The 26,061-nt window shown below is 46.1% G+C and overlaps 3 protein-coding genes and 1 long non-coding RNA gene across 17 annotated transcripts in view; 1 reads left to right on the forward strand and 3 right to left on the reverse strand.

Annotated features, from left to right (window-relative positions):
- Positions 1 to 7,318, reverse strand: part of ADAP2 (ArfGAP with dual PH domains 2) — a 33,805-nt gene extending 26,487 nt beyond the window's left edge. For 2 of the 9 annotated variants that reach the window (XR_001119667.3, XM_033423445.2), the window contains exons 1-5: positions 7,096 to 7,316; positions 6,099 to 6,229; positions 4,319 to 4,410; positions 3,109 to 3,188; positions 1,855 to 1,967 (exon numbers count right to left, since the gene is read on the reverse strand). Coding sequence is in view for 3 of the 9 variants with exons in the window: in XM_033423445.2 (XP_033279336.1) it covers positions 1,855 to 1,967; positions 3,109 to 3,188; positions 4,319 to 4,410; positions 6,099 to 6,229; positions 7,096 to 7,189 (510 nt within the window). In the remaining 6 variants the exon portion in view is untranslated. Of the gene's footprint in view, positions 1 to 1,854; positions 1,968 to 3,108; positions 3,189 to 4,318; positions 4,428 to 6,098; positions 6,230 to 7,095 lie in introns of those variants that run through there. The other 7 variants (XR_007473381.1, XM_004267172.4, XR_004481996.2 and 4 more) reach the window with 6 other exon arrangements.
- Positions 7,319 to 11,872: 4,554 nt separating this feature from the next.
- Positions 11,873 to 17,892, reverse strand: LOC117200419 (uncharacterized). 3 transcript variants are annotated; one of them, XR_004481992.2, is made up of 2 exons: positions 17,756 to 17,892; positions 11,873 to 14,934 (listed from the first exon to the last, which is right to left on the reverse strand). It is a non-coding gene; the product is annotated as an uncharacterized LOC117200419 (long non-coding RNA). The 3 variants fall into 3 exon arrangements; XR_007473389.1 differs by having other exon boundaries at positions 11,873 to 16,099; positions 17,756 to 17,863; XR_007473390.1 differs by having other exon boundaries at positions 11,873 to 16,051; positions 17,756 to 17,840.
- Positions 17,893 to 17,948: 56 nt separating this feature from the next.
- Positions 17,949 to 25,098, forward strand: TEFM (transcription elongation factor, mitochondrial). 3 transcript variants are annotated; one of them, XM_033423443.2, is made up of 4 exons: positions 17,949 to 18,093; positions 19,311 to 19,774; positions 20,913 to 21,062; positions 21,889 to 25,098. In XM_033423443.2, exons 1-4 carry the CDS (start codon positions 18,042 to 18,044, stop codon positions 22,324 to 22,326), a joined length of 1,104 nt encoding a protein of 367 aa, XP_033279334.1. In that variant the 5' UTR covers positions 17,949 to 18,041; the 3' UTR covers positions 22,327 to 25,098. The 3 variants fall into 3 exon arrangements, with proteins under 3 accessions (XP_033279334.1, XP_004267218.1, XP_049557773.1); XM_004267170.3 differs by having other exon boundaries at positions 17,949 to 18,072; XM_049701816.1 differs by lacking the exon at positions 17,949 to 18,093 and having other exon boundaries at positions 19,633 to 19,774; positions 20,954 to 21,062.
- Positions 22,850 to 26,061, reverse strand: part of ATAD5 (ATPase family AAA domain containing 5) — a 39,789-nt gene continuing 36,577 nt past the window's right edge. For both annotated transcript variants that reach the window (XM_033423439.2, XM_049701792.1), the window contains one exon: positions 22,850 to 26,058. In XM_033423439.2, the coding sequence (XP_033279330.1) occupies positions 25,980 to 26,058 (79 nt within the window). In that variant the 3' untranslated portion in view covers positions 22,850 to 25,979. The remainder of the gene's footprint in view (positions 26,059 to 26,061) is intronic.

The raw sequence follows: 26,061 nt of genomic DNA on the forward strand, positions 1-26,061 counted from the left end.
GCCAATTCAGGGGACACGGGTTTGAGCCTTGGTCAGGGAAGATCCCACATGCCGTGGAGCAATTAAGCCCATGCGCCCATGAGCCGCAATTACGGAAGCCCATGTGCCTAGAGCCCGTGCTCCACAACAAGAGAAGTCACCGCAATGAGAAGCCCGTGTACCGCAACGAAGAGTAGCCCCTGCTCGCCGCAACTACAAAAAGCCCGTGTGCAGCAACGAAGACCCAACACAGCCAAAAATAAATAAATAAATAAACAAAATTTTTTTTAAAAAAAGACCACATATTGTATGATTCCATTTGTATGAAATGTCCAGAATATGCAAATCTATAGAGTTAGAAAGTAGATCAGTGGTTGCCTAGGGCTGGGGGAGGGGAGTGGAGTGGAGAACTAGAGCTAACACATGTGGGGTTTCTTTTTTTAGGGTAATGAAAATGTTCTAAAATTGATTGTGGTGATAGTTGCACAACTCCATGAATATACTGAAAGCTATTAATTATACACTTTAAATGGGTGAATCCAATGGTGTGTGAATTTATATTTCAATAAAGCTGTTTCCAAAGAAAAATCCTAAGTCTTCCTACGGCCTCTGAAGTCTTCCACTATGTGAGCTCATCTCGCCCCATTTTTTCCTTGCTCACGCTGCACCAGGCACTCTGGCCTCCTTCATGTCCTCCAGACTCACCAAATACATTCCCAGCTCAAGCCAGGGCTACGGCTCATGGTTGGGCAGTTTGTGCACTGAACAAAAAGCCCCTGGCTGAAGGTACAAGTGAGAACCGCCATGCAGGCTTCTGCTTGCCTAGACAGGGACCAGGGCTGCACCCTCTCAGAGGGCTCATCTTTTCTAATCAGCACACATGACCATGCTCAGGGCTTCTGTACATACTGTTCCCTCTACTTCTTCTACCCTTCGCCCACAAATCCACATAACTCACATTTATTCAGTTCTCTGCTCAAATGTCATCAGAGAGGCCTCCCCTGACCACCTGTGGTAGCACCTCCCTCTACCCCACGCTCTAACTCTTCACCCTCTTTTATTTTACTTCATATAACTTATTGCCACTGGATAGATTATGTATTGATGTATGTTTTGGTTACACCTGTCTCCATCCACTAGAATGGAAGCCCCAGGAGAACAGGAACTTCGCTTAGTTTATCGCTGTATCCCCAGTTCCTGGAATAAGGTCTAGCATAGTAGGTGCTCAATAAATATTTCTTAAGTACATAAACAAATGAAGTAAAAATCAAGTGATCATCAAAGGCTTAATCATGGACCAGTCTAAGCCCATTCTAGGTGAAGAGAAGGTGTGCTTTTTAGTGGACTGGATGGATTGTATAACAAGGAAAAGTAGCAGCGTGTGGTACCTAAGTCTCAGTGGCTGAGCTCATACACAAGACGAGGCACTATTGATCAAAATGTAGACCTGGGACTTCCCTGGTGGCACAATGGATAAGAATCCGCCTGCCGGTGCAGGGGACATGGGTTCGAGCCCTGGTCTGGGAAGACCACACATGCCGCAGAGCAACTAAGCCCGTGCACAGCAACTACTGAGCCTGCACTCTACAGCCCACAAGCCACAACTACTGAAGCCCACATGCCACAACTACTGAAGCCCATGTGCCACAACTACTGAAGCCCACGCATCTAGAGCCCGTGCTCCGCAGCAAGAGAACCCACTGCAATGAGAAGCCCGCACACCACAACAAAGTGTAGCCTCCCTTCACCGCAACTAGAGAAAGCCCGCGTGCAGCAACGAAGACCCAAAGCAGCCAAAAATAAAATAAATAAATAAAAATGTAGACCTGAGTGGGGTGAGAGCCAGCGCTCTGGGAGGTGTAAGAGAAGACTTACCTCTTCTTTAGTGTAGTACTTCAGGAGGCCTTCTCTTGCCAGGAGCACAAACCTCCTTTTCAGGAACTGTGCGTTGTCCCTTCCCCGCTTCCATAGGAACCCTTCTCGGTTACCTTCCACCAAGGATGAGAAAGAGTGAACACTCACGGCTTCAAGACAAACAAGCAACTCATGAACCCCGTACAGTATGGTCTCAGGGGTGGAATGAACCTCTCACCTGCTGCTAAAATGTCTAGGATCTAATTTAGCTATTTCAGCTGCAGGACATGGGGGTCCTGTCTGGGGCCAAATTTGCAATGTTGTATGATTTCAGTTGGGCTACCCTCAACTTTCTTCCTTGGCTGTTTCCTAAGAAGACACAGTAAACTCTAAGTAGGCTAAATCCTGGGCTTCCCTGGTGGCGCAGTGGTTGAGAGTCCGCCTGCCGATGCAGGGGACACGGGTTTGTGCCCCGGTCCGGGAAGATCCCACATGCCACGGAGCGGCTGGGCCCGTGAGCCATGGCCGCTGGGCCTGCGCGTCTGGAGCCTGTGCTCCGCAACAGGAGAGGCCACAACAGTGAGAGGCCCGCGTATCACACACAAAAAAATAAAAATAAAATAAGTAGGCTAAATCCTAAGAAACTGGATTGATTCTGAAGGAGGCCCAACTTCACGTTGACATCAGCCTAATGAAACTCTCCAGAGTGTGGGAATAATGAGTGCCCTCTGTGCTCCTGGCCACTAGGAGAGCTGAGCACTAGCTGCCTCTGGTCCTCAAAGAGCAGTTTTGTATACTTTGCTCTCTGGGTCAGTGTCAACTTGGACTCAGAGTAGAAGGGCAGAAACTGCCACAGGTTCAGGGCCACCGATGAGGTTGTGCCCTGCACAAAGGCGGGAAGGGAGGTGAAGTCCAGTCCATGCACCTTCCCGAGGCTTGTGCCACACCAGGGGTTACAGTAGCCAGAAGCAGGGTGTCTTATTTCTTCCTGGTCTGCCCGGTGGGTGAGTCTTTTTGCAATTTATACTGAAGACTCTATACACCCTGTGGCCCTGCAAGGACCTGAGACGAATGTGTTTCTCGGCCAGTCAGACCATAAAACCCCACCAGCCGATGTGTTGCTATTTCAGAGACAGAGGAACCCACAACTTGGCCTCTGTGGCCAGAGCAAGGGTGGCAGGTATATCTCTGCTGACCTTGTTCCTAATACTCAGGCACTTTGTTTTCTAGAACTCATCAGAACTAGCCCTCAAAAGATGATGAAAATAACTTTACCTGGGGGTGAGATGGTTTTCCCCTCAGCCATAAACTCCTGTCTCTCATACTTCGCTCGAATCCATTGTTCCTTTAAGACCCTAAAAAGAGAGACTCTTTAGTCAGCTGTGTCTGATGCATCCTCTTCCCATGGCAACTTTCTGAGACCCCGCAGCTGAGGATGGGAGCATCACAGCAGCTGCCTGCTCAGGCTAGCCAGGGATTCTCTGCCTGGGTACTATTAACATTTGGGACCAGGTAATTCTTAGTGGTGGGGGGATGTCTCGTGCTTTGTAGGATGTTTAGCAGTATCCCTGCTCATCCTCCACCCCCTCGATGCCAGTGGCACCCCCTCCCCAGTTGTGAAACCCCAAAATGTCTTCAGACATTGCCAGTGTCTCCCCAGGGGGAAATATCTCCCCCAGTGGGCTATATGCACACCACTATACTATTCCAACCTCAGCCTCAGCCCTCTAGGTCAATGAGACAGATAACAGCTCCCCTGGACCATCTACTCTGCCACATCCCACTGTGTGTTCATGAGCTTAAGCCAGGACAGTCCAAGAGCCTCTTCCTGTGGCCCACCCATGAGATCTGAGCATGCTACACTGGACAGAGCAGTGGTCTTAGGGTCTGACCACCTGGGACCTGGTCCCACTCTACCATTTATCCACTGTGTGACCAAGGGCAAGTTACTTAACTCCTCTGAACTTGGGGAGTATGCCAATAATATTATACCTACCTACCCGTGAGGGTTGTTGAGAGGTTTAAATGCATACAAAGTGGCTTGTACTGTGCAGAGCACATGGTAAGTGCTTAGGTGGGGCCTAAGCAGCTGCTTTGGAGCAACATTGAGCTCAGGGGGGACAGCTCAGGTGGGACTCCATAGAAAGTATAATAGCTGAAACACATTTGTTCTGCTAAAATACCGGCGGCTTCTTAATCAAGTTAGTTATCACCTGTAGGCTATGAGAACATCAAGTCAAAGGGACAGATCCTAAAGAAAATGCCCCATTTCACAGCTGTGGACACTGAGTCCCAGAGGGGGCAAGTGACAACCCAAGCTGTGAAGGTGGAGAGGGGCTTTCATCAGGTCTGCGTGTTCTCCATGACAGTACCAAACGTTTTCCTGCTCCACCTGCTGGGCATGTCTGTAGAAGAGACCACCACACAGGAGATGGGGTAGTGGTGGAAGCGGGGGTGGGGGGGAACCAGGAAGTCACCCACTCACATGCAGTCGTTGGCCTGGGGGATATAGTAGAAAGCAGGGACTCTGGCTTCATACTTGGCCTTCACTCGGAGGTTCCCATTGTGGGTCATAAACTGCAAGACAACAGCAACTTGGGGTAATGTTAGAACTTGAAAAAACGTGAAATGAAACCACGGTCTACTCTGAAGGCCACTGTTCTCACTGGCTCCTGGGCTGAGTCAGGAGACACTCCTCCCGGGGTTTGACACATTTCCCCTCCTCCCCGCCACCCCACCCAGCTTGGTCATCTGTGCTGCTGGGAAGCCCCAACTTGGAGCAATGAGGTGCTGTAACAACCATGCTTCATACAGGCAGAGCACTTTACAGCTCTCCTGCATTAGTTCATTCGATCCGCTCAACCATTGTAATATTACCACCCCCGTTTTAGAGGTGAGGACACTGAGGCTCAGAGAGGTTAGGTGACTTACCCAAGGTGACACAGCTAGTCAGTGGAGAGCTGGGATTTGAACCCAGACCTGTCTAACTCCAAAGCTCATGTTCTTTCTCCCACCCCCTCCACAGATGGCCAGGACCACCAGCAGCAGCCCCTGCAAGTCCGCAGGAGATAGATGGAGCTGGAGGATGGAAGAAGTTCAGTGCTCGCCCCATAGAGTATGTAGGTCAGGAAGAACACTGGGGGCCTTTGGCACCCAAGAGACCCAGAGGCAGATGTGCCAGGAGTGGCCCTGGCCAACAGCACTCATAACAGCAGTGGCATATCTGGGGTGAGGGCATGTGTGGAAAAAACATCAGGGTTTTAATCCATGTCCCTTGGGCAGTGGGAACCCTATTCTCCCCTTCCCCAGTGGCCACTTGGCTGTGTCGTGGGATTTGCATGGGCTTTGGATCTCAAAAGAGCAGGATCTGCATCCCAGCTGCGCCATTTATTCACTGAGTGACGCCTGGGCAATACTTAAGCCCCTGAGCTTCAGGGATCTCACCCATGAAGATGAAGAAGATATAACAGGGGAGTGATAAGGTACAAAGAAACGACCCTCAGGTTTAGGTGCTGGTTTCCAGTAGAACTTTCTCCTGCACTAGAATGTAAGCTCCATGTGAGCAGAGACTTTATCTTGTTCACTGCTCTCTCCTATACCCAGCATATGTAGGCTTACAGTAACGTGTGGAATGAATGAGTAAAGTGTCTAGCCCAGTGGTCTAGCACAGTGCATGGCACAGATGGGTACTCAGTAAATATGGGTCTGCTTCCCCAATAGTCCCGGAAATCCTCAGCTAGCCAGCCCAGTTTAGTACCGCCTGCTCTCTGAAGGTTTCCTGGCCAGAATGGTGTTATCTGGGCTGCAGGTGTCCTCCATCTTTGTAGGTCAGGAGAAAAAAGTGGTCCCCTCCCTGGCTAGGGGGACTGGAGGAGGACTATGTACCATGAATCAGGATACTTCTGTTATAGTCCAGGATTTCAGCGAATGAGAACAGTAGCTGTTAATTGACTATTTACTTTGTACCTGCCTGGAGCCTGCATTTAATCCTTACAGCAGCCCTATGAAGGGGTATCTTTATAACACAGATGTGGAAAGGGTTCACAACCAGCGTTACATAGGAGGCTCAGGGCCTCATAGCTAGTAAGTAAGCAAGTGATGGAGCTAGGATTTGAACTCAGGGCCTCGTCTAAGGCAAGTCTAATTGGCTCCTTATCCCCCCTCTCTTGGCCTCAGTTTCCTTCCCTGTAGAATGGGAGTGCCCCGCCCACTGCCTCCACCCCAGTTCTGCTGTTCCAATGCTCTCCACCTGCGCCCCTCGCTACCTCCACAATACTGTCGTCCCAGAAGTCAAGTCTCACAGATTTCACTTTGCTGATGTCTGGGAAGTTGCGGTGGACTCCGGAGCAGTTCAGACAGATGAAGATGCCCAGCTTGTAAGAGGCCCAGTCGGGATCTGCGGGACAAGAGGACAGGAGGGGAGCTGGGTGAAGAAATCAGGGTTGGGCAGGGGGCGCCGAAAGAGGCAGGGCTTGGCTGTTAGCCTGGGGAGGTGTCCAGCTCAGCCCATGACTCCTCTCTTAGCCTCCCCGCCTTGGATGAACTAAGATCAGCATGAAACCCTCTGGTCAGCCCACTGGCCCTGGCGCGGCGGCGGCCAGGATGAAGATCTTGGAAGGAGTCCCGAGGAGGATGGGGGCGAGAGGCTGAGGCGGGCGCGATGTGGAAGTGTCAGGACTCCGAGGAACCTAGAGGAGAGCGCGGAGGAAGGGACCGGCACCGAGGCGCCTGGCTGGGGAGCTGAGGGTGAGGAAGTCGGAGTCAGGGACGCTCGGGGTCCACAGGGTAGGAGTGCTGTGGGGCAGGAACGTGGGAGGACCCTGGGGACGTCCGGGGCGGGTGGGGAAGGGGCACTGGACCATCAGGGCAGAACTGGGTCCGGGGTCTGGGATCCCTGGTGTGTAGCATGTTTGGATCCGAGCGTGTGGGAAGTGGCTGGGTCCGGAATGAAGACGTCAAGGACCGTGGTCCGGGTGGGTAGGGTGTCTGGCAGGGGAGGTGAGTAGAATGGTCAGGGCACCCGGGGCCGGGATCTAGTGTCGAGGTCCAGAGCGGGGAGAACAGGCGGCCCGGCCGGGTTCGAGTGGGAGCGGTACTGGCCGAGGAGAGGGCTGCCGGGGGCCCGGGTCCGAAGGTGATATAAGGGTCACGCGCGGATCTAGCGGGAGTCCTGGACCGGCCCGGGCCTGAAGGGAGAGGAGGGGGCCGGCGGGCCGGGGGCCGGTCCCACGTTCCGGACTGCACGCGCCGCCGCGCCCTTACCTGCCGCCCCGCAGTCGGCGCAGTGCGCGTTGCCAGTGCCTGCCGCCCGCAGCAGCTCCAGCAGCCGCTTCTTGTTGCGCTCGCGGTCGCCCATGGCCGGCCCCGCGGGCTCAGCAGGGCTCAGTCCGGCCGCCCCCCGGCCTGCGGCCGCCCATGGTCAGCGCCTTCGCCCGCAGGTGGACCGGGACGCAAACCCGGCGCCTCTAGCCCGCCCGCGCCGCCTGTCCCGCCCCCCAGGACTTTAAGCCCCGCCCCTCCTGGACTTTCTGCCCCGCCCCCGGCACGTCCTGTTTGCGGGCTGCGTTCCTCTCTAAGGCGCACGCCCGCCCGGCAGGGACCCAGAGCAGGGCTTGGAGTCGGTCACCCTGGACCGAGGTCAAATCCTGGACCGCCACTGGCTAGCGTTGTGACTGTTGACAACCTGGTCAACCTCGCTGGGCCTCAGTTTACACCTCTGTAAAAGAGGAATAAGGGCATATGTCCTTGGCAAATTAAAAAGGATCTAACTTCTGTTAAAGCGTTCTCCTGAGGTATTATAGATCCTACATCTACTCATAGGCTTTGAGACATTCATATGCCACCTCCTCAGGAAGCCCTCCTTGATCCCTAGCCTGGAGTAATCTCTCCAGCTTCTGGTCTTGCTAGAATACCAACCGTTATTGGATCCATTTCGCCCTTTGGCCCTGAGCATTTTGTACCGATCTTGCATTACAGTTATTTATATATTTATGTTAATTCCTTCTCCCCTCCCAACACACACACATGCGCACACTAGATACTTTGATGTCAGAAGATTTACTTCTGTATCCCACACAGCTCCTAGAAAAAGCACCTGCACGTTTTTAGAAGTCTAATAAATAGTCGCATGACTGTGTCCCCCAGGAAGTGTGGCTTCACCAGTAGGGACACTGCTGGGCATTTCTATCTGTGAAGTTCCATCACCATGAGGTGTGGGCAGGGCTTAGGTGGTCTTGAATCTGGGCATTTCGTGAATCCCCCTCCCCCATCTCTGTCCCTCTTTGACACCATCCTCAGTGATCCACAGACTCCTGGTAAGGCACACACTGTGCACACTTGCCATCCCCTCTGTAGGCAAATATCTGTCATATGCATAAGGCTTAATGCACATCATCTTAGGTTTCCATTCTGGTGGGTTGCACCTGATCTGCCAGCATCCCCAATTCAACACACATGCATATACACATGCGAACACATAGGGCAGCATGGTATAATGGAATGAATTCAGGAATCCAGACTTTGAATCTTGGCTTCGTCACTGACCAGCTGTGTGGCCTTGGGCAAGTTCCTTCACTTCTCTGAGCCTTGGACACCTCATCTGTAAAATGAGGGTCGAGAGATCACCTAATAGGGTCATTGAGATGAGCCAGTACGTGGCACACAAAGCCCTCAAAACACAGTGGCTCCCTTGCTTCCCCTGCCCCTCTGGTCAGCTCATGGGATCATCCGTTGGAATGCTCTGTGTCATTTCCCATCTTCCCCAGGGTGGAGGAGGTCAAGCCTCCAGGCCCTGGGGGAAGGGGACATTACCAAGAGTAAGCACCCAGGAGGGTCTTGACTGTGGGGGTGAGGACTAGCCTAGGAACCTCTCCAGAGGGACCAGGGAGAGAGCCCGGAGAGGGGTCAGAGGGCATGGGGTTGTTTACCAAACAGGCCAAAAGATGATTCATTTCCGCTGCTTTAGATGAAAAAAGGGACAGAAATAAATCTCCCAGGAGAAATCTGGGAAAGGCAACCTAAGGTATGAAGGCAAGGCGAGGGGGGAAGTGGGGGACGAAGAGGGGACAGGCAAAGGACATCATTTCTCTGCTGCCAGGGCAGAACAGTGATGTTGGGGAGCTTCTTGGGTGCCTTTGTCCCGCTGAGCTGCTCTCTTTACACCTTGAGATTCAGCGTCCCCTCCCTGGAGGTCCCAAAAAAGCCAACACATGGGAAAATATATCATCTCCTTCACGGTGAGAAGCAAGAGATTGAGATGTTCCTTCAGTTTCTTCTCTTCCCGTCCTTATTTCTGGAAGTTTCTATTTAACAGAATTTCAAGGGACTTCCCTGGTGGTCCGGTGGTTAAAACTCTGCACTTCCACTGCAGGGGGCGCGGGTTCGATCCCTGGTTGGAGAACTATGATCCAACATGCCGCGGTGTGGCCAAAAAAATAACTAAAACTAAAGACAAAACAAACAAAACAAACAAACAAACAAAAAACACCAGAATCTCAAGCCTCAAGGTTTGCCAAAAACAAACAAAAGAAACAAAAACAAACAAAAAGCGGTACTGTTAAACTTTGTTGGTGATGGGTTTCTTTTTTTTTTTTTAATTTATTTATTATTTTATTTTTGGCTGCGTTGGTTCTTTGTTGCTGCACGCAGGCTTTCTCCAGTTGCCGCGAGCGGGGGCACCTCTTCGTTGCGGTGCGCGGGCTTCTCATTGCGGTGACTTCTCTTGTTGCGGAGCACGGGCTGTAGGCGCGCGGGCTTCAGTAGTTGCGGCACACGGGCTCAGTAGTTGTGGCTCGCGGGCTCTAGAGCTCAGGCTCAGTAGTTGTGGCGCACGGGCTTAGTTGCTCCGCGGCATGTGGGATCTTACCGGACCAGGGCTCGAACCCGTGACTCCTGCATTGGCAGGGGGTTCTTAACCACTGAGTTACCAGGGAAGTCCCCATGGTGATGGGTTTCTTTCTTTCCTTCTTTCTTTCTTTGGGGAGAGGGGAGAGGGAGAGGGATAATGCTAATTAACAAATATTGAGTGTTTTTACAGAGACTTTCACACCATTTGATCACACTTGAGTTCCATGACAGCCCTCTGAGAGCAGCCTGTTATCCTCATGGAGGATGAGAGGTTAAGGTACCCTAATCATAGCCAAGCAAAGGTGGGAACAGGGGCTTACATCCAGGTCTTCTATTGTGGTGTCTGGCAAACCCCACAGGACAAGGCTGCTCTCCCTTTAGTCCTCTTCCCATAACTGGATTTTTTTCACTTTTAAAAATATTGTGGCAAAATCTCTATAACATAAAATTGGCCATTTAGGGACTTCCCTGGGAGCTCAGTGGTTAAGAATCCACCTGCCAATACAGGGGTCATGGGTTCAAGCCCTGGTCCGGGAAGATCCCACATGCTGCGGAGCAGCTAAGCCCGTGCGCCACAACTACTGAGCCTGCACTCTAGAGCCCTCGAGCCACAACTACTGAAGCCCGCGTGCCTAGAGCCCGTGCTCCGCAACAAGAGAAGCCACTGCAATGAGAAGCCCGCGCACAGCAACGAAGACCCAACGCAGCCAATAAATAAATACATTTTTTAAATAAATAAAATTGGCCATTCTAACCATTTTAAAGTGTACAGTTCAGCGGCATTCATTACATTCACGATGCTGTGCAACCATCACCACTATTTATTTCCAAACCTTTTTCATTGCCACAAAGAGAGACTCTGTAGCCCCCTCGTGGGGACTGGACATGATCAAAGTCTAGCTCAGCTCTGTATTCGGGAACCAGGAGCTGCTTCTAAGGGAAGAACTCTGTGCCAAAGGATGTCTTGACCCAGCGGACACCGAGTACTGGGATCCGGCAGAGGCAGCCTCCCTTGAGGGCTCAGTCCATACAGCAGCTGCTGGGTGAGGGGGCAGTCGGGCCCTGGGACAGAGTGTCCTCTGTAAATAAAGCTCCCAGGATCCCTCAGAGCACAAACATCAGCCCTGCTCCCGGGGTCACTGTCTCTGTCGAGCTGAGCCCAGCCACAGCAGGACTAGAAGAAAACCTTCAACCACATTCCCAGCTCTGGACTGGGCTCAAGATCCCCACAGATTAGACCACAACCCCTTGGAAATTTTAAATAATTATGTTTATTAGTTACAGAATTTTAAAAACTATAATTATAGGAAATTTGGAAAATACAATAAAGAAGAAAGAAAACGCCACCCACTGTTATGGCTACCATTTATTCAGGGATTGCTGTATGTCAGGCCCCTTATGGGCATTATTCCATTTGCTCTTCAATAAAACCCTGAGGTGTAGATTATTTTTATGCCCATTTTATAGATGAGGCAACTGAGGCCCCGAGAGAGAATCTAAGTGAATTTGTCCACAGTTACACAACTGAGATGATACATACTGGATGATACAGAGTACTGGAGCTGGGATTCAAATCCAAGTTCATCTTGAGCCCTTTTCAACAAAATATTATGTTGAAATGTATAAAGTTGACTTACAAAAGTAGTAATGTCATGCAGTTCAACCTAATGGTGTTTTTTTAATGGTCCTACCACTAATATTGACTAATATTTCATAAATTTCCTTCTGGTCTTTTATACATCTTTTGATCATTGGGACCATATTTTTCATACAATTTTATATCCTTTTAAAAATTTCTTTACATTATATCTCTTATCATATTACTATAGATGCTTCATGACATCATTTTTTTTAACATCTTTATTGGAGTATAATTGCTTTACAATGTTGTGCTAGTTTCTGCTATGTAGCAAAGTGAATCAGCTATATGTATACCTATGAGGATTCATATCCCCTCCCTCTTGCATCTCCCTCCCACCCTCCCTATCCCACCCCTCTGGGTGGTCACAAGCACCGAGCTGATCTCCCTGTGCTACGTAGCTGCTTCCCACTAGCTATTTAACATTTGGTAGTGTATATATGTCAATGCTACTCTCTCACTTCATCCCAGCTTACCCTTCCCCTTCCCCGTGTCCTCAAGTCCATTCTCTATGCATGACATCATTTTAATAGCTATGTAATCGTCCATGGGGTATATGTATTTCTTTGTTGTTGGATACATAGATGGTGACTGATTTTTCGCTGTTATACATAACACCGTAGTGAGTAACTTTGTGCCCAAAGCCTTTTCCCTCTTTAACGCTGTATTTTCCCTCTTTAACACTGTATTTTCAAGCACCACAATCTACTGTAGTTGGTCTCCCTCACTCATCTAAGCTTCGTGAAGACAGGGCCAGGTCAGTGTGCCCTCCATTTTATCCTCAGCAACTGTCTGCAGCAACACAGGGATTTGATAAATATTTGTGAAATAAATGAAGAAATGAGTGGGGGTAAAAAATAATAATAAAGTGAGAGGACTTGAGGTCACAAAAGTGTTTTCCTTTCTTTTAAAATTTTTTAAAAAATTTTTATTGGAGTATAGCTGATTTACAGTTATGTTAGTTTCAGTTGTACAGCAAAGTGAATCAGTTATATGTATACATATATCCACTCATTTTTTAGATTCTTTTCTCATATAGGCCATTACAGAGTATTGAGTTCCCTGTGCTATACAGTAGGTTCTTATTAGTTATCTATTTTATATATGTAGTGTGTACGTCAATCCCAATCTCCAGTTTATCCCCCCCCCCAATCCCCTGGTAACCATAAGTCTGTCTTCTACATCTGTGACTCTACTTCTGTTTTGTAAATAAGTTCATTTATATGATTTTTTTAGATTCCACATATAAGCGATATCATATGATATTTGTCTTTCAGTGTCTATGTCTTACTTCACTCAGTATGACAATCTCTAAGCCCATCCATGTTCCTGCAAATGGCATTATTTTGTTCTTTTTTACGTCTGAGTAATATTCCACTGTATATATGTACCACATCTTCTTTATCTATTCCTCTGCTGATGGACATTTAGGTTGCTCTTTTTTTTTTTAAAGGATGTTTGCAGATGTAATTATCATTTTATTTATTTATTTTTGCTGTGTTGGGTCTTCGTTTCTGTGCGAGGGCTTTCTCTAGTTGTGGCAAGCAGGGGCCAGTCTTCATCGCAGTGCACGGGCCTCTCACTGTCGCGGCCTCTCTTGTTGCAGAACACAGGCTCCAGACGCGCAGGCTCAGTAGTTGTGGCTCACGGGCCTAGTTGCTCCGCGGCATGTGGGATCCTCCCAGACTAGGGCTTGAACCCGTGTCCCCTGCATTACCAGGCAGATTCTCAACCACTGCGCCACCAGGGAAGCCCTAGGTTGCTCTTTTTAACAAAATTTTTAAAAATTGAAGTACAGTTGGTTTACAATATCGTGTTAGTTTCAGGTGTACAGCACAGCAATTCATTTATACATATATGTAAGTAAATACATATATGTTCTTTTTCAGATTCTTTTCCCTTATAGGTTATTACAAAATATTGAATATAGTTCCTGTGCTATGCAGTAGGTCCTTGTTGGAAGTTTTCCTTTCTGAAGGAAAGAAATAACAGGCAGGCATGTGTAACAGGGGAAGCTCAAATAGTCATGCAGAAGAATCTGATGGAATTCACCTATTTGTCTATTTATTTATTTAAAAGTTTTATTATTTTTTTATTTATTTTTGGCCCCTTTGGGTCTTTGTTGCTGCATGCGGGCTTTCTCTAGTTGCGTCAAGTGGGGGCTACTCTTCATTGAGGTGCGCAGGCTTCTCAGTGCGGTGGCTTCTCTTGTTGCAGAGCACAGGCTCTAGGTGTGCAGGCTTCAGTAGTTGCGGCATGTGGGCTCAGTAGTTGTGACTCACGGGCTCTAGAGTACAGGCTCAGTAGTTGTGGCGCATGGGCTTAGTTGCTCCGTGGCATGTGGGATCTTCCCAGACCAGGGATCAAACCCGTGTCTCCTGCATTGGCAGGCAGGTTCTTAACCACTGCGCCACTAAGGAAGTCCCCCACTGGTGTCTTTTAGTGAGTAGATGTTCTTAACTTAAATGAGATCCAATTTATTCATTTTTTTCCTTTACGGTTAATGCTTTTCATTTCTTATTTTAGAAATATTTGACTATGTTAAGATCATGAAGTTATGGAGCATGAATTTTTAATACTTTTCCTAAAGAAAATTAACCTTTGGAATATATTATATGTGATAATTCATTAATTTTTTTAACAATCACTTAATGAATCCCCATGTGTGCCAGGCAATGTGCTGGGTATTATAAGGGATATAATTATGGCTTGTATCCCTCTTGCACTCTAGACGGATCTAAAGCGGCTCGGAGAGGTGATGTCACTTGCCCCAGTTCACACCGCTGCTTTGCTGGGTTAAAACACGGGACTGACTGATTCCAGAGTCTGAGCATACCATGAGCTCCTCTGTCTCCAGGACCAGGAGTGGATTTTTGATATATTCTAGTTGGTAGTTTCCAGGTCACCTTGGGAAAATGTAGAGTCAAATAAGGAGACAAAAACACACGGTCAAAAGCCGAAACCCCCCCAAAAGCTTATGGTTCATGTTTGTACTATGAGGGAGATATGAGTCACATGCTTGAGAGAAGGGAGAGGATGCTTTTGGCTCAGGATAATGGAAGGCTTCTCAGTGTACCCTTGTTGGCCCTGAAAAGGTGAGCAGAATTCAGATCATTTTAGGGAGAGAGCATCCTAGGGAAAGGGACCAGCAGGCACAAAGGCGCAGAGGAGAGATGCCCAGAACATCTCCTGCGTGGGTATCTTAATCAGGAAGTGATCAGCTCCAAGTAACAGAATACTGATCGAAAGTGCCTTAAACAAGGTCAGTTATTCCCTCACTGAACCATAAGTCTGCAGGTAGGTGGTTTCCAGGGTTTGTCCCGCAGCTAAACAATGTTATCAAGGCCTGTTCTTCTAGCCCTCGCCAGCATTGCCTGTCCACGGAGAGATGGCTGCTCCTCTGATTTCATCCTCCCACCACCAGAGTTCCAAGAAGAAAAGGGAGGTGGCCGCTTCCCCTCCCACACCCCCTCCCACTCTTTATCAGGGTATAAAATCTTTCCCACTTAGGTCCCAAACAGAACCACACCTACCTTTTTTTTTCTTTTTTTTTTTTTTTTGGCAGTGCTCGGCTTGCAGGATCTTAGTTTCCCGACCAGGGATCGAACCTGTTCCCCCTGCAGTGGAAGCGTCGAGTCCTAACCACCAGACCGCCAGGGAATTCCCACACACCCACTCTTTTTTTTTTTTTTTTTTTTCCGGTACACGGGCCTCTCACTGCTGTGGCCTCTCCCATTGCGGAGCACAGGCTCCGGACACGCAGGCTCAGCGGCCATGGCTCACGGGCCCAGCCGCTCTGCGGCATGTGGGATCTTCCCGGACCGGGGCACGAACCCATGTCCCCTGCATTGGCAGGCGGACTCTCAACCACTGCGCCACCAGGGAAGCCCCTTTCTCTTTTTTTAAATTGACGTATAGTTGATTTACCATGCTGTGTTAGTTTCAGGCATACAGCAAAGTGATATATATATATATATATATATTCTTTGTCAGATTCTTTTCCATTATAGGTTATTACAAAATACTTAGTATAGTTCCCTGTGCTATACAGTAGGTCCTTGTTGGTACAAGTATTTTTAAATAAAGCTTTTGTTTCACATGTACATCAGCAATGTGTCCTGGGTCACGTTCAAAAAAGTTTTGAAAACACAGGAACTAGATAACGGGCTAGACACAGGCATGGGAAGGGCCAGGGCTATCTGTATCTAGGCAACAAAAACAGGGAAGTGAGGGGCTAGTTTCTGGGGAAGATGATGACTTTCATTTTGAACCCACTGATTCTGATTTACAGTAAATCATGCATAGTGGTTGCCTCTTACTACTTCCAGGCTCTTGTCAAAGTAATTCTGAATGAATGCTCTGAGGAATGAGGGAGTTTCCCCTCAAGGTCATTAATAATCAGCTCCAAAGGAGAGATGAAAGTTTAATAGGAGAAGTAACATTTACTGAACACTTATTCTATGCCAGGCTCTCTGCATCCAGTCTCTAAAGAGAAATCCTCTCAGCAGGATTTCCTGGCGGTGTGAGGCAGGTACCGTTACCTCCATTTCACAAATGAGGAAGCTGAGGTTCAGAGGGGATGAGAAACTGTCTAAGTTGTGCAGACAGCAAGTCATTTGTTGTATCTTGCCAGTGAACCACAGCATCTCAGAAAGCATCAATCACCAGTGTTCCGTATGGCCTCGTGTATTGGTTTTCTAGGGCCGCTGTAACAAATCCCCATAAACTGGGTGGCTTAAAACAACAGAAATGTATTCTTTCACAGTTCTGGAGCCCAGAAGCCTGAAATCAAGATGCAAGCAGGGTTGGTTCCTTCTGCAGGCAAATCTGCACCATGCCTGCCTCCCAGCTTGTGGTGTGTGTGACCTGCTGATGACCCTTGGCCTTGGCTTGTAGATGCATCATTATAAGCTCCGCCCCCATTTTCACCTGTATTCACAGGGTCCTTTTCTTATAAGGACACCAGTCATATCAGATTAGCTGCCCCCCACCCCCTGGAGTGTGACGGCATTTTAATCTTAACTGATTGTTTGCAATGACCCTCTTTCCAAATAAGGCCACAATCTTTTTTGAGGGATACATTTCAACTCATTAACACCTCATTAAGTGGAATAAGCCTTGGAGTTAAAAGGAAATTATTTCCCATCGATTTGGAGAATTTTGCACAAAAAGTTGGCTTTATTTTGTGTTGGATTCCTAAGTTCCGCAGAAATTGGCAAGAATCCTAGAATTCTCATGAGTACTTATAACTGGCCACATGTCCACCACCTCCTGGACAGTAGCTACACAGACACTGCTGCCTCATAAAAACGCAAACACACCATCTTTCCCTCCCAAAGCCACCGCCCTCCTGACTTCCCTGTTTTTCACAAAATTAGCTAAAGTCGTCCCATCTTTCCTGAAAGAACCCAGAGTTAGCAACAGAGACATCAATGGTTTAATGGATAAGGGATCTTACACATATGAAGCAAAAGGGTTCTGGAGCAGCCCCACGTGGTGGAGGGCAGGACATGGTAGCAGTCTTCATTGGGTGCGGGGGGGGGGGGGGGGGTAGAGGTTACCAGTTATAGAGGGAAATGACGTCAGGTGGGTACATTGGTTACCAGGGAAACCAGCAGAGGAGCACAGCCCCTCACTGCCCCTTTGATAAACTATCCCAGTGGAGATGTTTTGGGCTATAGATTAGAAAAATCACTAGCAGGGGCCGGGGGCAAGTACAAAGGCATTTACTGATTAGGCTCCATGATTAGGAGCGAAGGTCAGCCACCTGAGTAGGGTGTAGGAGAAGCAGGGACTGTTCCAGCAGGGTATGTACAGAGAGCAAGAGAACAGCCATCCTGAGTGGCCTGATCACACAACCTCCCAGGTTCAATTCCTTATGGTTGCCTGTCCCTTGAGAAGATACACTAGCTTCCAAATACACTTTGGTACTAGGCTCTTTACCTCCAATCCAGCCTCACACTTCGACATATGCCCAAATTTTTAGAAACACACCTCAAATCTGACTCTACAAAAGCCCGGTGGTTTCGAGTTACCTCGTGGAACTATTCAGCTGATCCATTCTGCATTCGAGGCCCAGCCAAATTTGGAGCCAGCCTCGGCTCCCTCCATCTCTTCCAAATAGGATACTTCCGAGGCCCAGTGTCAAAGCCACCTCTTCCTACCTCTCCCTTCCTTGAAGGCTGCCTTCACACAGTTCCCCCCTTGAGCTCCTGAAACACCACCTCGAACCTGTCCCAGTTATTCCATTTTGCCTGGTGATTTGGTTATGTATGTTCCTGCCCACGCTCCCCCACCAGACTCTAGGCGGGGCCCCAATAGGAGCTCATCAATCTGTATGCCTAGATAATAAACCCAGAGAGTCTCCCCAAAGGAGGGATCTTGCCAACTACAGGCTAAAACCCGCCCAGGCGTTCTCTTCCCAGACATTCTGCTCACCGGCAGTCACGGGCCGGAGAGGGCGAGGCCGTTTCCCGGATGCAGTGGAAGGAGCCTGCGGCGCACCCGGGGGCTCCGGATCCCGGCACAATCCCGGCCGGCGTCTGCCCAGCGGCGCAGCGGAGCGGCTGCCAACAGCCCAGCGAGAACAACCTCGGGCCGGCCGGCACGCTGCTTCCGCTGGAACCTTTCTACTGAAAGGCCGGGCGCTTTTGGGCGAAGCACGCAGGAACCGGAAGTTAGTGGAGGAAGACGGGCGCGGGACCTTACTGCTTTAACGTGGAAGATGAACGTCCCTAGTCTCCTCTTGGCGGGAGGTAGGGTGCCTGCAATACTGGGTGAATCTCCCGTCTGACATTAGCCCCTGGTCCTGGAGTATTTCCCCCTTGGGTCCCGTGTCCAGGTCTCCTTCTTGGAGTCCCCGCTGAGTTGACGGGGCGGTTCTGGTCGCCGAGCCTAGGAGCGATTGTGCTTTCTTCTCTGGGTTAGGGGTCCACGAGCGACTCCTCGGACTGCGCCGAGGGCGGAGGGTTCAGAGTCCAACGGCTGCTTGCTTGCTTCTGGATGCGTTATTGTTCTGTGGCCGCAATGTCAAAGTTTCCATTGGTTTTACAAAGTTGCTCTTTATATGGTTTTTCTTCTTTGTAGAAATATAGTCATGGTAGAAATCTTGAAAAGTGTACAAAAGAAAATAAAAACCGCCCTTAAACCTACCACTCAGCTAAAACATTTATTATAAACGTATAAAATTTGGTTTTTCTCTTTATTTTTGGCTGCGCCATGTGGCTTGCGGGATCTTAGTTCCCCCACCAGGGATTGAACCCTGGCCCTGGCAGTGAAAGCACCAAGTCCTAAACCACTGGACCTCCAGAGAATTCCCTAAAATTTAGTTTTATTTGGTTCCACTGGATGAGAAAGAAACTATTGAAGATAAATATTGTTAAAAAGATCTATTAATTGGAAAAAGATTTCTCTAAGGTTAAAAATTTCAAAAACGTTAAGCAGTTGAAATCATTTTTTAAATACATGCTTCTTGGACATAAAATAAGATTTCTAGTAGTAAAACCTAGGCGTTATCCATAGAAATCACAAGATATCTCTTATGGATATGATCCACTAGTTCTTTCTTTCTATTTGGCTGCGTTGGGTCTTCGTTGCTGCGCACGGGCTTTCTCTAGTTGCGGTGAGCGGGGGGCACTCTTTGTTGTGGTGGGCGGGCTTCTCATTGCGGTGGCTTCTCTCGTTGTGGAGCACGGGCTCTAGGCACGCGGTTTTCAGTAGTTGTGGCTCGCGGGCTGTAGAGCGCAGGCTCAGTAGCTGTGGCGCACGGGCTTAGTTGCTCCGCGGCATGTGGGATCTTCCCGGATCAGGGCTCGAACCTGTGTTCCCTGCATTGGCAGGCGGATTCTTAACCACTGCGCCACCAGGGAAACCCCACTAGTTGTTTAATTATAGGAAAGTCAATGTCACTTTGCAAAGGCTCTGGTTAGGCCACAACTAACGCTAAAAGGAACTAAGACGTCTCAACTTACATTTTGCTAAAATTTCCTTTCAGGGAGGTGGAGATGTTTTCCAGTTCCATTAGGGTTCTCCTTATTCCAGGGCCTACATAATTCCTGCTGTCGGAAAAAATCCACTGCACCAAAGAAAATTATTCCCCATGTTGATTTTTCTGATGAAAACGCAAAGGAGTCTGGAAAGGCACTTGACAAGCTCTTCTCTTCAGAACAGCAGGCTTCCATCTTGCATGTGTTGAATACAGCGTCTAATAAAGAACTTGAAGCTTTCACATTGCTTCGTGGAAAAAAGTCCCTCAGTATTGTAGAGCACAGAGAAAAGTTTGGGCCATTTCAGAATTTGGAGAGTTTAATGAATGTGCCCTTGTTCCAGTATAAAACCACCATTCAAGTTTGTAACTCCATTCTTAATCCAGAGACTGGAGGGAAAAAAAGGAAGTTACAGGAAAATCGGCTCTTGAGAAAGCTCATCAAACCAGAAGTAGGAAGAGAGAGACTTAAGGTATACTCTTTTTTTCTTAATTCGTCTTACACTGCCTAAATATTTGAGAACCAAAGCACTATTCTGGGCACCAAGACGGGGTTCTTCAGGCAGATTATAGTTTAGTTGGTGGGCCCAGAGATACACATATAAATAGATAATCTATTATATGGTTATTCTCAAAGAATGAGAGGTACAGGTAGTAAAGTGGCAATTTAGAGGAGAGAACTGTGGGTTGGGGAATCTTTACTAGAAGAACTCAGCCTGGATCATGGAGAGCTAACTAGGCTAGCAGGAAGAGGAAGGCATTCTAGGAAGAAAGGACAGTGGATGTAGAGAAGTAGGTCTGGGCAAGACTTACTTAGGAGGAATGTTGAGAAGATATATGGCTGTTTGCCTAGGCTCCTCCTTCATCTCACATATTAATTCTACTCCTATTACTTCTGATCTGTTTCTTGTGCTTCTTCACTGTGACCTAGATTCTTAGTACTTTGTCGTGCAACAGGTACCTAACACAAATCCCCACCTCTAGTCTAGACGCCTCCCGTCCATCTTCCACACAGCTGTCCATGTTCTTTCTGAAATGTGTATCTCGTGTTACACCTGAATGTTGTATGCTTTGGTGGCTCCCTGTAGCTCTCAGGATAAAGGAAGTTACTTTTTGCAGAAATTTGCCTACCCCTCTGCCCTTTTCCCACTTGCACTCTTTATTCCACTGCCTGAGTGAGAGGTGTCAGCCTGTATTTGCAGACATCTGGGTGAAATAACTCCCCGTTTACCATTTTACTCATTCTCCTAGTCCTCCAATAAGTCTTCCTGACCATTCCTCCTCTCTACAGTGTAACTTGTATGGTGGCATTTCCTATAATATATGGTTATGACCCTTGTTTCCCAGTATCTAGCACATTCCCCAGCAACATCTGAATATTTGAATGCCTACTTTGAGCTAGTTGCTGAGAACAAGTAAAAGTTCTGTTTAACAAGTAAAAGACTGCTACTGGTTACCTTTTAATAATAATTACTCTTTAACAATTCTTAGTTCATAAACTGTAAATATATTTCTATTAATAGACTAATTTGGATTTCTGAGTTTGTATCTTAAATTTTACATCTGTTAAAATGTTTACACTTGTAATTAAACCAGCCTTTTTTGTTCTAGGCAATTAATAGTATTGTATCCATTGTTTCTGGTACTCGAAGAATTGCCTGGGCTCACCTTGATCGTAAACTGGCAGTGCTGGACTGGCAGCAAACTGAATACTGCCGATTGATGAAAGGAACATACCTATCGTCGGTCTATTTAGAAGAGGTAAGGCAGTTACACCTCCAAATCCCTACCTGCTAGAGCTCCTTGTATAGTCTTTTAGTCCTAAAAGGAATGAAATAAGATAGTAAGGATGGATTTTCTTTGGGTACTTATTATTCACCCATTCCTGTGTTTTCCATCACTTATGATTTTTTAAAAATTGAATCATTTATTTTAAGAAATGCCTTATGAATCAAAGGCAGATCCTGAGAAAATCAGTGGTAAAGTATATTACTCTAAATGTTAAGAAACTTCATTACCATATTTATAAAGCTTATTCTTTTTTCTTATTTTTATTTTTATAAAGCTTATTCTTCAAACACTATTACTTATTGTCTCATTTAGTCTTCAAAACCTGGTGAGATGGGCAGTAATGATCATCCTGATTATATCTATGAAAACTGGTTCGATCAAGTATATGATGTGATTAGTCAGTTGCAGAGGTGATTGATTCTAGGCTAGTTATTCCAACCCTATACTCTACCCTAGAATTTTTTAAAAGCTAAATAAGACAATTGTGTCTAATCTTAAAGCCAATATAGTTTTTAGGAATTATGAAGCCCATTGTACAGATGAAGAAACTAGTAATTAGGAGGATTAACTGACTTGTTTTAGCTCAGCTTGTTCCTACTAGAAAGAACTTGGCTGTCCTGACCCCTTCATAAAATGCTTTTTCAATTACTTCAAAATTGTCAATAGCAATATTATGTAAGTTAAATATTTAAAAAGTAGAAGTGGGACAGAGAGGGGGCCCAAACAATAAAACTTAATGAATTATTTCTGTTCACTTATTTTATCTTCCCTCCTCCCCCCCCCCCCCAAAAAAAAGATTTCTTCAGTTATTTCAAAGATGCCTAAAGCCGACTTCTATGTCCTGGAGAAAACAGGACCTTCATTTCAGAACTCATCTCTGTTTCCTATACTATTACATTTTCATATCATGGAAGCCATGCTGTATGCCTTGCTGAATACAACTTTTACCCAGGATGGCCATCATCAGGTGCTGAGCATGAATCGAAATGCAGTGGGGAAGCACTTTGAACTGATGATTGGTGACACACGGACTAGTGGAAAAGAGGTAGTGAAGCAGCTCCTCTCAGAGTCTGTACTGAAAGAAGAGCCTCGGGTGTGCTTCCCACTAGATAAGATAGTCCACTACAGACAGATGTTTTCATCTACTGAACAATACAGGGTAGAAGAGTTATATGATTCATTATTACAAGCTATTGCCTTTTATGAATTGGCAGTTTTTAATACTGAATCTTAAAATTCTGAGGTTAGTATGTTACATGTTCTTAATGTCATATTAATTTATATTTATTAGGTCTGAAGTTTTAAAACCAACTGTTTCGAACATCCGTGTTAATGGAGAAGAAAACATAAGTTTGAGTGTATTTAGATGTTTCAAGTCAGACTTTTGGCTACTGAGTGGTTTACGCAATAATAAACCAAGGCTAAATCAATAAATATGAGATTCTGTGCCTTTTGGGTTTAAGCGTTAAAAAATAAGATGTTCCCTAAACATCCAAAACAAGAAACAAAGTTATCTTCCTTGAAAGGCAAATGCCATCTCTACTAAAGGATTTGCATTATTTTCATACTGTTAAAATAGGGAATAATGATTTTTCTGGATGGTGCTCATCATGGGAATAAAGCTAAATATAACTGATAACACAGCTTGTAGAATCCTTCTTACTCTGAAAGTACAATGTGGTTTGATGCACTGCCTCCAGAAGGGAGTTTTCATCAGCTCAATCTATTAAGCCCAAAACAAATAAGCTTTAATAGGCTTTTCTTTTTTTTGGCTGCACCATGCAGCATGCAGGATCTTAGTTCCCCAACCAGGGATTGAACCTGTACCCCCTACAGTGGAAGCGTGGAGTCTTAACCACTGGAATGCCAGGGAAGCCCAATAGGCTCATTTTTAAACTTTGAAATTTTTTTTTTTTGGTCTGCATTGAGTATTCGTTACTGTGCATGGGCCTTTCTCTAGTTGCAGCGAACAAGGGCTACTCTTCGTTGTGGTGCGTGGGCATCTCATTACGGTGGCTTCTCTTGTTGCGGAGCACAGGCTCTAGGTGTGCGGCCTTCAGTAGTTGTGGCACACGGGCTCAGTAGTTGTGGCTCGCGGGCTCTAGAGAGCAGGTTCTGTAGCTGTGGCATACGGGCTTAGCTGCTCCGTGGCATGTGGGATCTTCCCGGACCAGGGCTCGAACCCGTGTCCCCTGCATTGGCAGGAGGATTCTTAACCCCTGCGCCACCAGGGAAGCCCTAAACTTTGAAATATTTTACTTAACAGACCATCTTTTGAGAAAAGTAGCACTTTTTTCCCCACATCTCTCCATTTCCATTAGATTTGCCTTAGTTCAGGCCCTCATTATATCTCACCTATACTGAACCCAAGTCTCTCTGATGTCAAAGCATTAAGTCTTTTCTTTCCTTTAATCTAAAAGTGAAGTATACTTGTTGGGGAAAAAAAAATTCAAATAATCAGAAATCTATAAAATACATGGAAGTCCTCCCTTCCAGCACCTCCAACTCCCTAGGCAGTCTGATGTACACTCTAGACTGTGGCCGTGCACATGTAAATCTCTACATATGTGACTGTATACGTGAGCATCTCCACCTTGTAACTGTTGTAGATACCTCCAAGTACACATCTGAAATCATTCTCTTTCCTCCAGACCACGTCATTTGCCATTGTTTTATACTTTAGTAAACAGTTTCACCAACCATTCAATTGTTCATGCCAGATGTGTGGCATTCTACTTCTCAGCATTTCTAGAAATAGCTGTAGTGAAATGTGTCCAAATTAGACATTTATGGGATAAGATGCTAAGTACTGAAGAGTCATCAAAATTTGGTTACTTTTATCACAAAAGTAAATCTTAAGTCTTACAGGAACCTTTAAGAATTGAGAAAATATTTCCCAAAATTATGCTTAACCTTAAAAAAAAAAGATATTAAATGTGTCCCTATTAGGGAGGAAAATACCCCCATTATTTCTTGGTTCTTGCTCATTTAAATACAATTCTATGGAGTTATTTTACTTTGGTTCCTCAATTGACGAGGATTATCCGAATTTTCTAATAATTAAAGACCAAATTAACTGGTAAATGCTCTACAGGTAGTGGACTTTTGCATTCAGTAGAAAATAATAAATCCATATACTTAAAAAAATGCCTTAGATGTTATTCTCTTTTGTACAGGGACAAAACCTATAAGATATAGACGATATCCAAGCCTATACAATATCCATATTTACCCAGATGATTACATCTGGAACTCTCTAAACATTGCAGTCTTTTAGCTTTAGCCTTTAATTAAATCAGTGTACTATCAATACAAGAAAAGGTAGGTTGAACAAATAAGAGGTAAAAACATTTTGTACACAGGTATACATCTATTTTTCAACTGTACAAAATTAGGATCCTTATCTTTTGAAGTGAAAATTAATTCACCAGATAATGTAACTGAATATTAAGCTAATATATAATATAAACACTTGAAATAGGAAACTATTTTCAGATACATCTGATTGCAAAAATGATTTTAAGTGAAATGTGGTATTTTAAAATCTTGTAATTAAAAATATATACTTTCTCCAAAAATATAACCTTAAGTCGAAATGGCTATCATGTAGAAATCCTAGGGTAGAATCTTTTGTTACAGTTTCAGTGAATAGCAGTTTGTCCAAAATATTTATATTATCATTAATATCTTTATGAAATAAAACACCAATGATATAAAAATACAAGAAAAATGTACAAATGATTTGAATTGTCAAAATATACACGATATCACATTTGTATGGTTGCTAAAAAAGATTTATGAAAACTACAATTCATAATCTTGATTTCACCTTGTCAGCGTGCAGTGATTCACATGGTAAAATATACTGGATGAGTACGCTAAAAATAATTTTATCAGGAAGATCTTAACTTTTTGAAATTTCTTTCCTAGGAAGTTTGCTTATGTATTATACATGCTATTTTGTATCTTGGATCGTATAACCTTATTTTATTTATTTATTTATTTATTTTGGCTGTGTTGGGTCTTCATTTCTGTGCGAGGGCTTTCTCTAGTTGCGGTGAGCAGGGGCCACTCTTCATCGCGGTGCGCGGGCCTCTCACTGTCGCGGCCTCTCGTTGCGGAGCACAGGCTCCAGACGCGCAGGCTCAGTAGCTGTGGCTCACGGGCCCAGCTGCTCCGCGGCATGTGGGATCTTCCCAGACCAGGGCTTGAACCCGTGTCCCCTGCATTGGCAGGCAGACTCTCAACCACTGCGCCACCAGGGAAGCCCTGTGTAAACTTATTTTTAAAAAAGATTATCACCTAGGTGATTCACATTCACAGTGTGGATTAAGGGTCACCAGAAGGGGAAAAATTATGGATTAGTTTAGCACTGAAGCACCTTTAGAAATATTCAGTGAACTCTACCTTCTAGAAACAGCTCACACACATACAAAAATACTCCAACAACGCTAAATCAGATAATACAAAAAAATTCAAAAAACCCCACCACTACCACAATTATAAATACAATTTGTAATTTTCATTTTAAATATTTACACACTAATAAGAAATATACAAATAGTATGTTTTAAATGTACATTAAGAGAAATAAACTCTTCCATGAAAATCACTATAAAAATGTCTCTTGGGCTTCCCCGGTGGCGCAGTGGTTGAGAGTCCGCCTGCCGATTCAGGGGACACGGGTTCATGCCCTGGTCCGGGAAGATCCCACATGCTGCGGAGCGGCTGGGCCCGTGAGCCATGGCCGCTGAGCCTGCGCGTCCGGAGCCTGTGCTCCGCAACAGGAGAGGCCACAACAGTGAGAGGCCCGCGTACTGCAAAAAAAAAAAAATGTCTCTTAAGGACCATGTAAGAATCTGTACAAGGCACTGTAAATGTAGGATATTAAGGGAAGCCAGCTGCCAAAGTGTTCATAGTCTCTTTTGAAATGTTAAGATGAATTCCTTCAAGATAGTGCAGGAATCTG

Source organism: Orcinus orca, chromosome 19 (genome assembly GCF_937001465.1).
Source record: "Orcinus orca chromosome 19, mOrcOrc1.1, whole genome shotgun sequence".
In the NCBI taxonomy this organism is placed as follows: Eukaryota; Metazoa; Chordata; class Mammalia; order Artiodactyla; family Delphinidae; genus Orcinus; species Orcinus orca.

Bases quoted from the DNA above. Each gene is read 5' to 3' on its own strand.
- TEFM (XM_033423443.2), top strand. From the start codon at position 18,042: ATGAACGTCCCTAGTCTCCTCTTGGCGGGAGGTAGGGTGCCTGCAATA. The intron at 18,094-19,310 runs GTGAATCTCCCG...ATTTCCTTTCAG, and splicing joins TAGGGTGCCTGCAATACTGG to GGAGGTGGAGATGTTTTCCA. The intron at 21,063-21,888 runs GTAAGGCAGTTA...CCCAAAAAAAAG, and splicing joins CGTCGGTCTATTTAGAAGAG to ATTTCTTCAGTTATTTCAAA.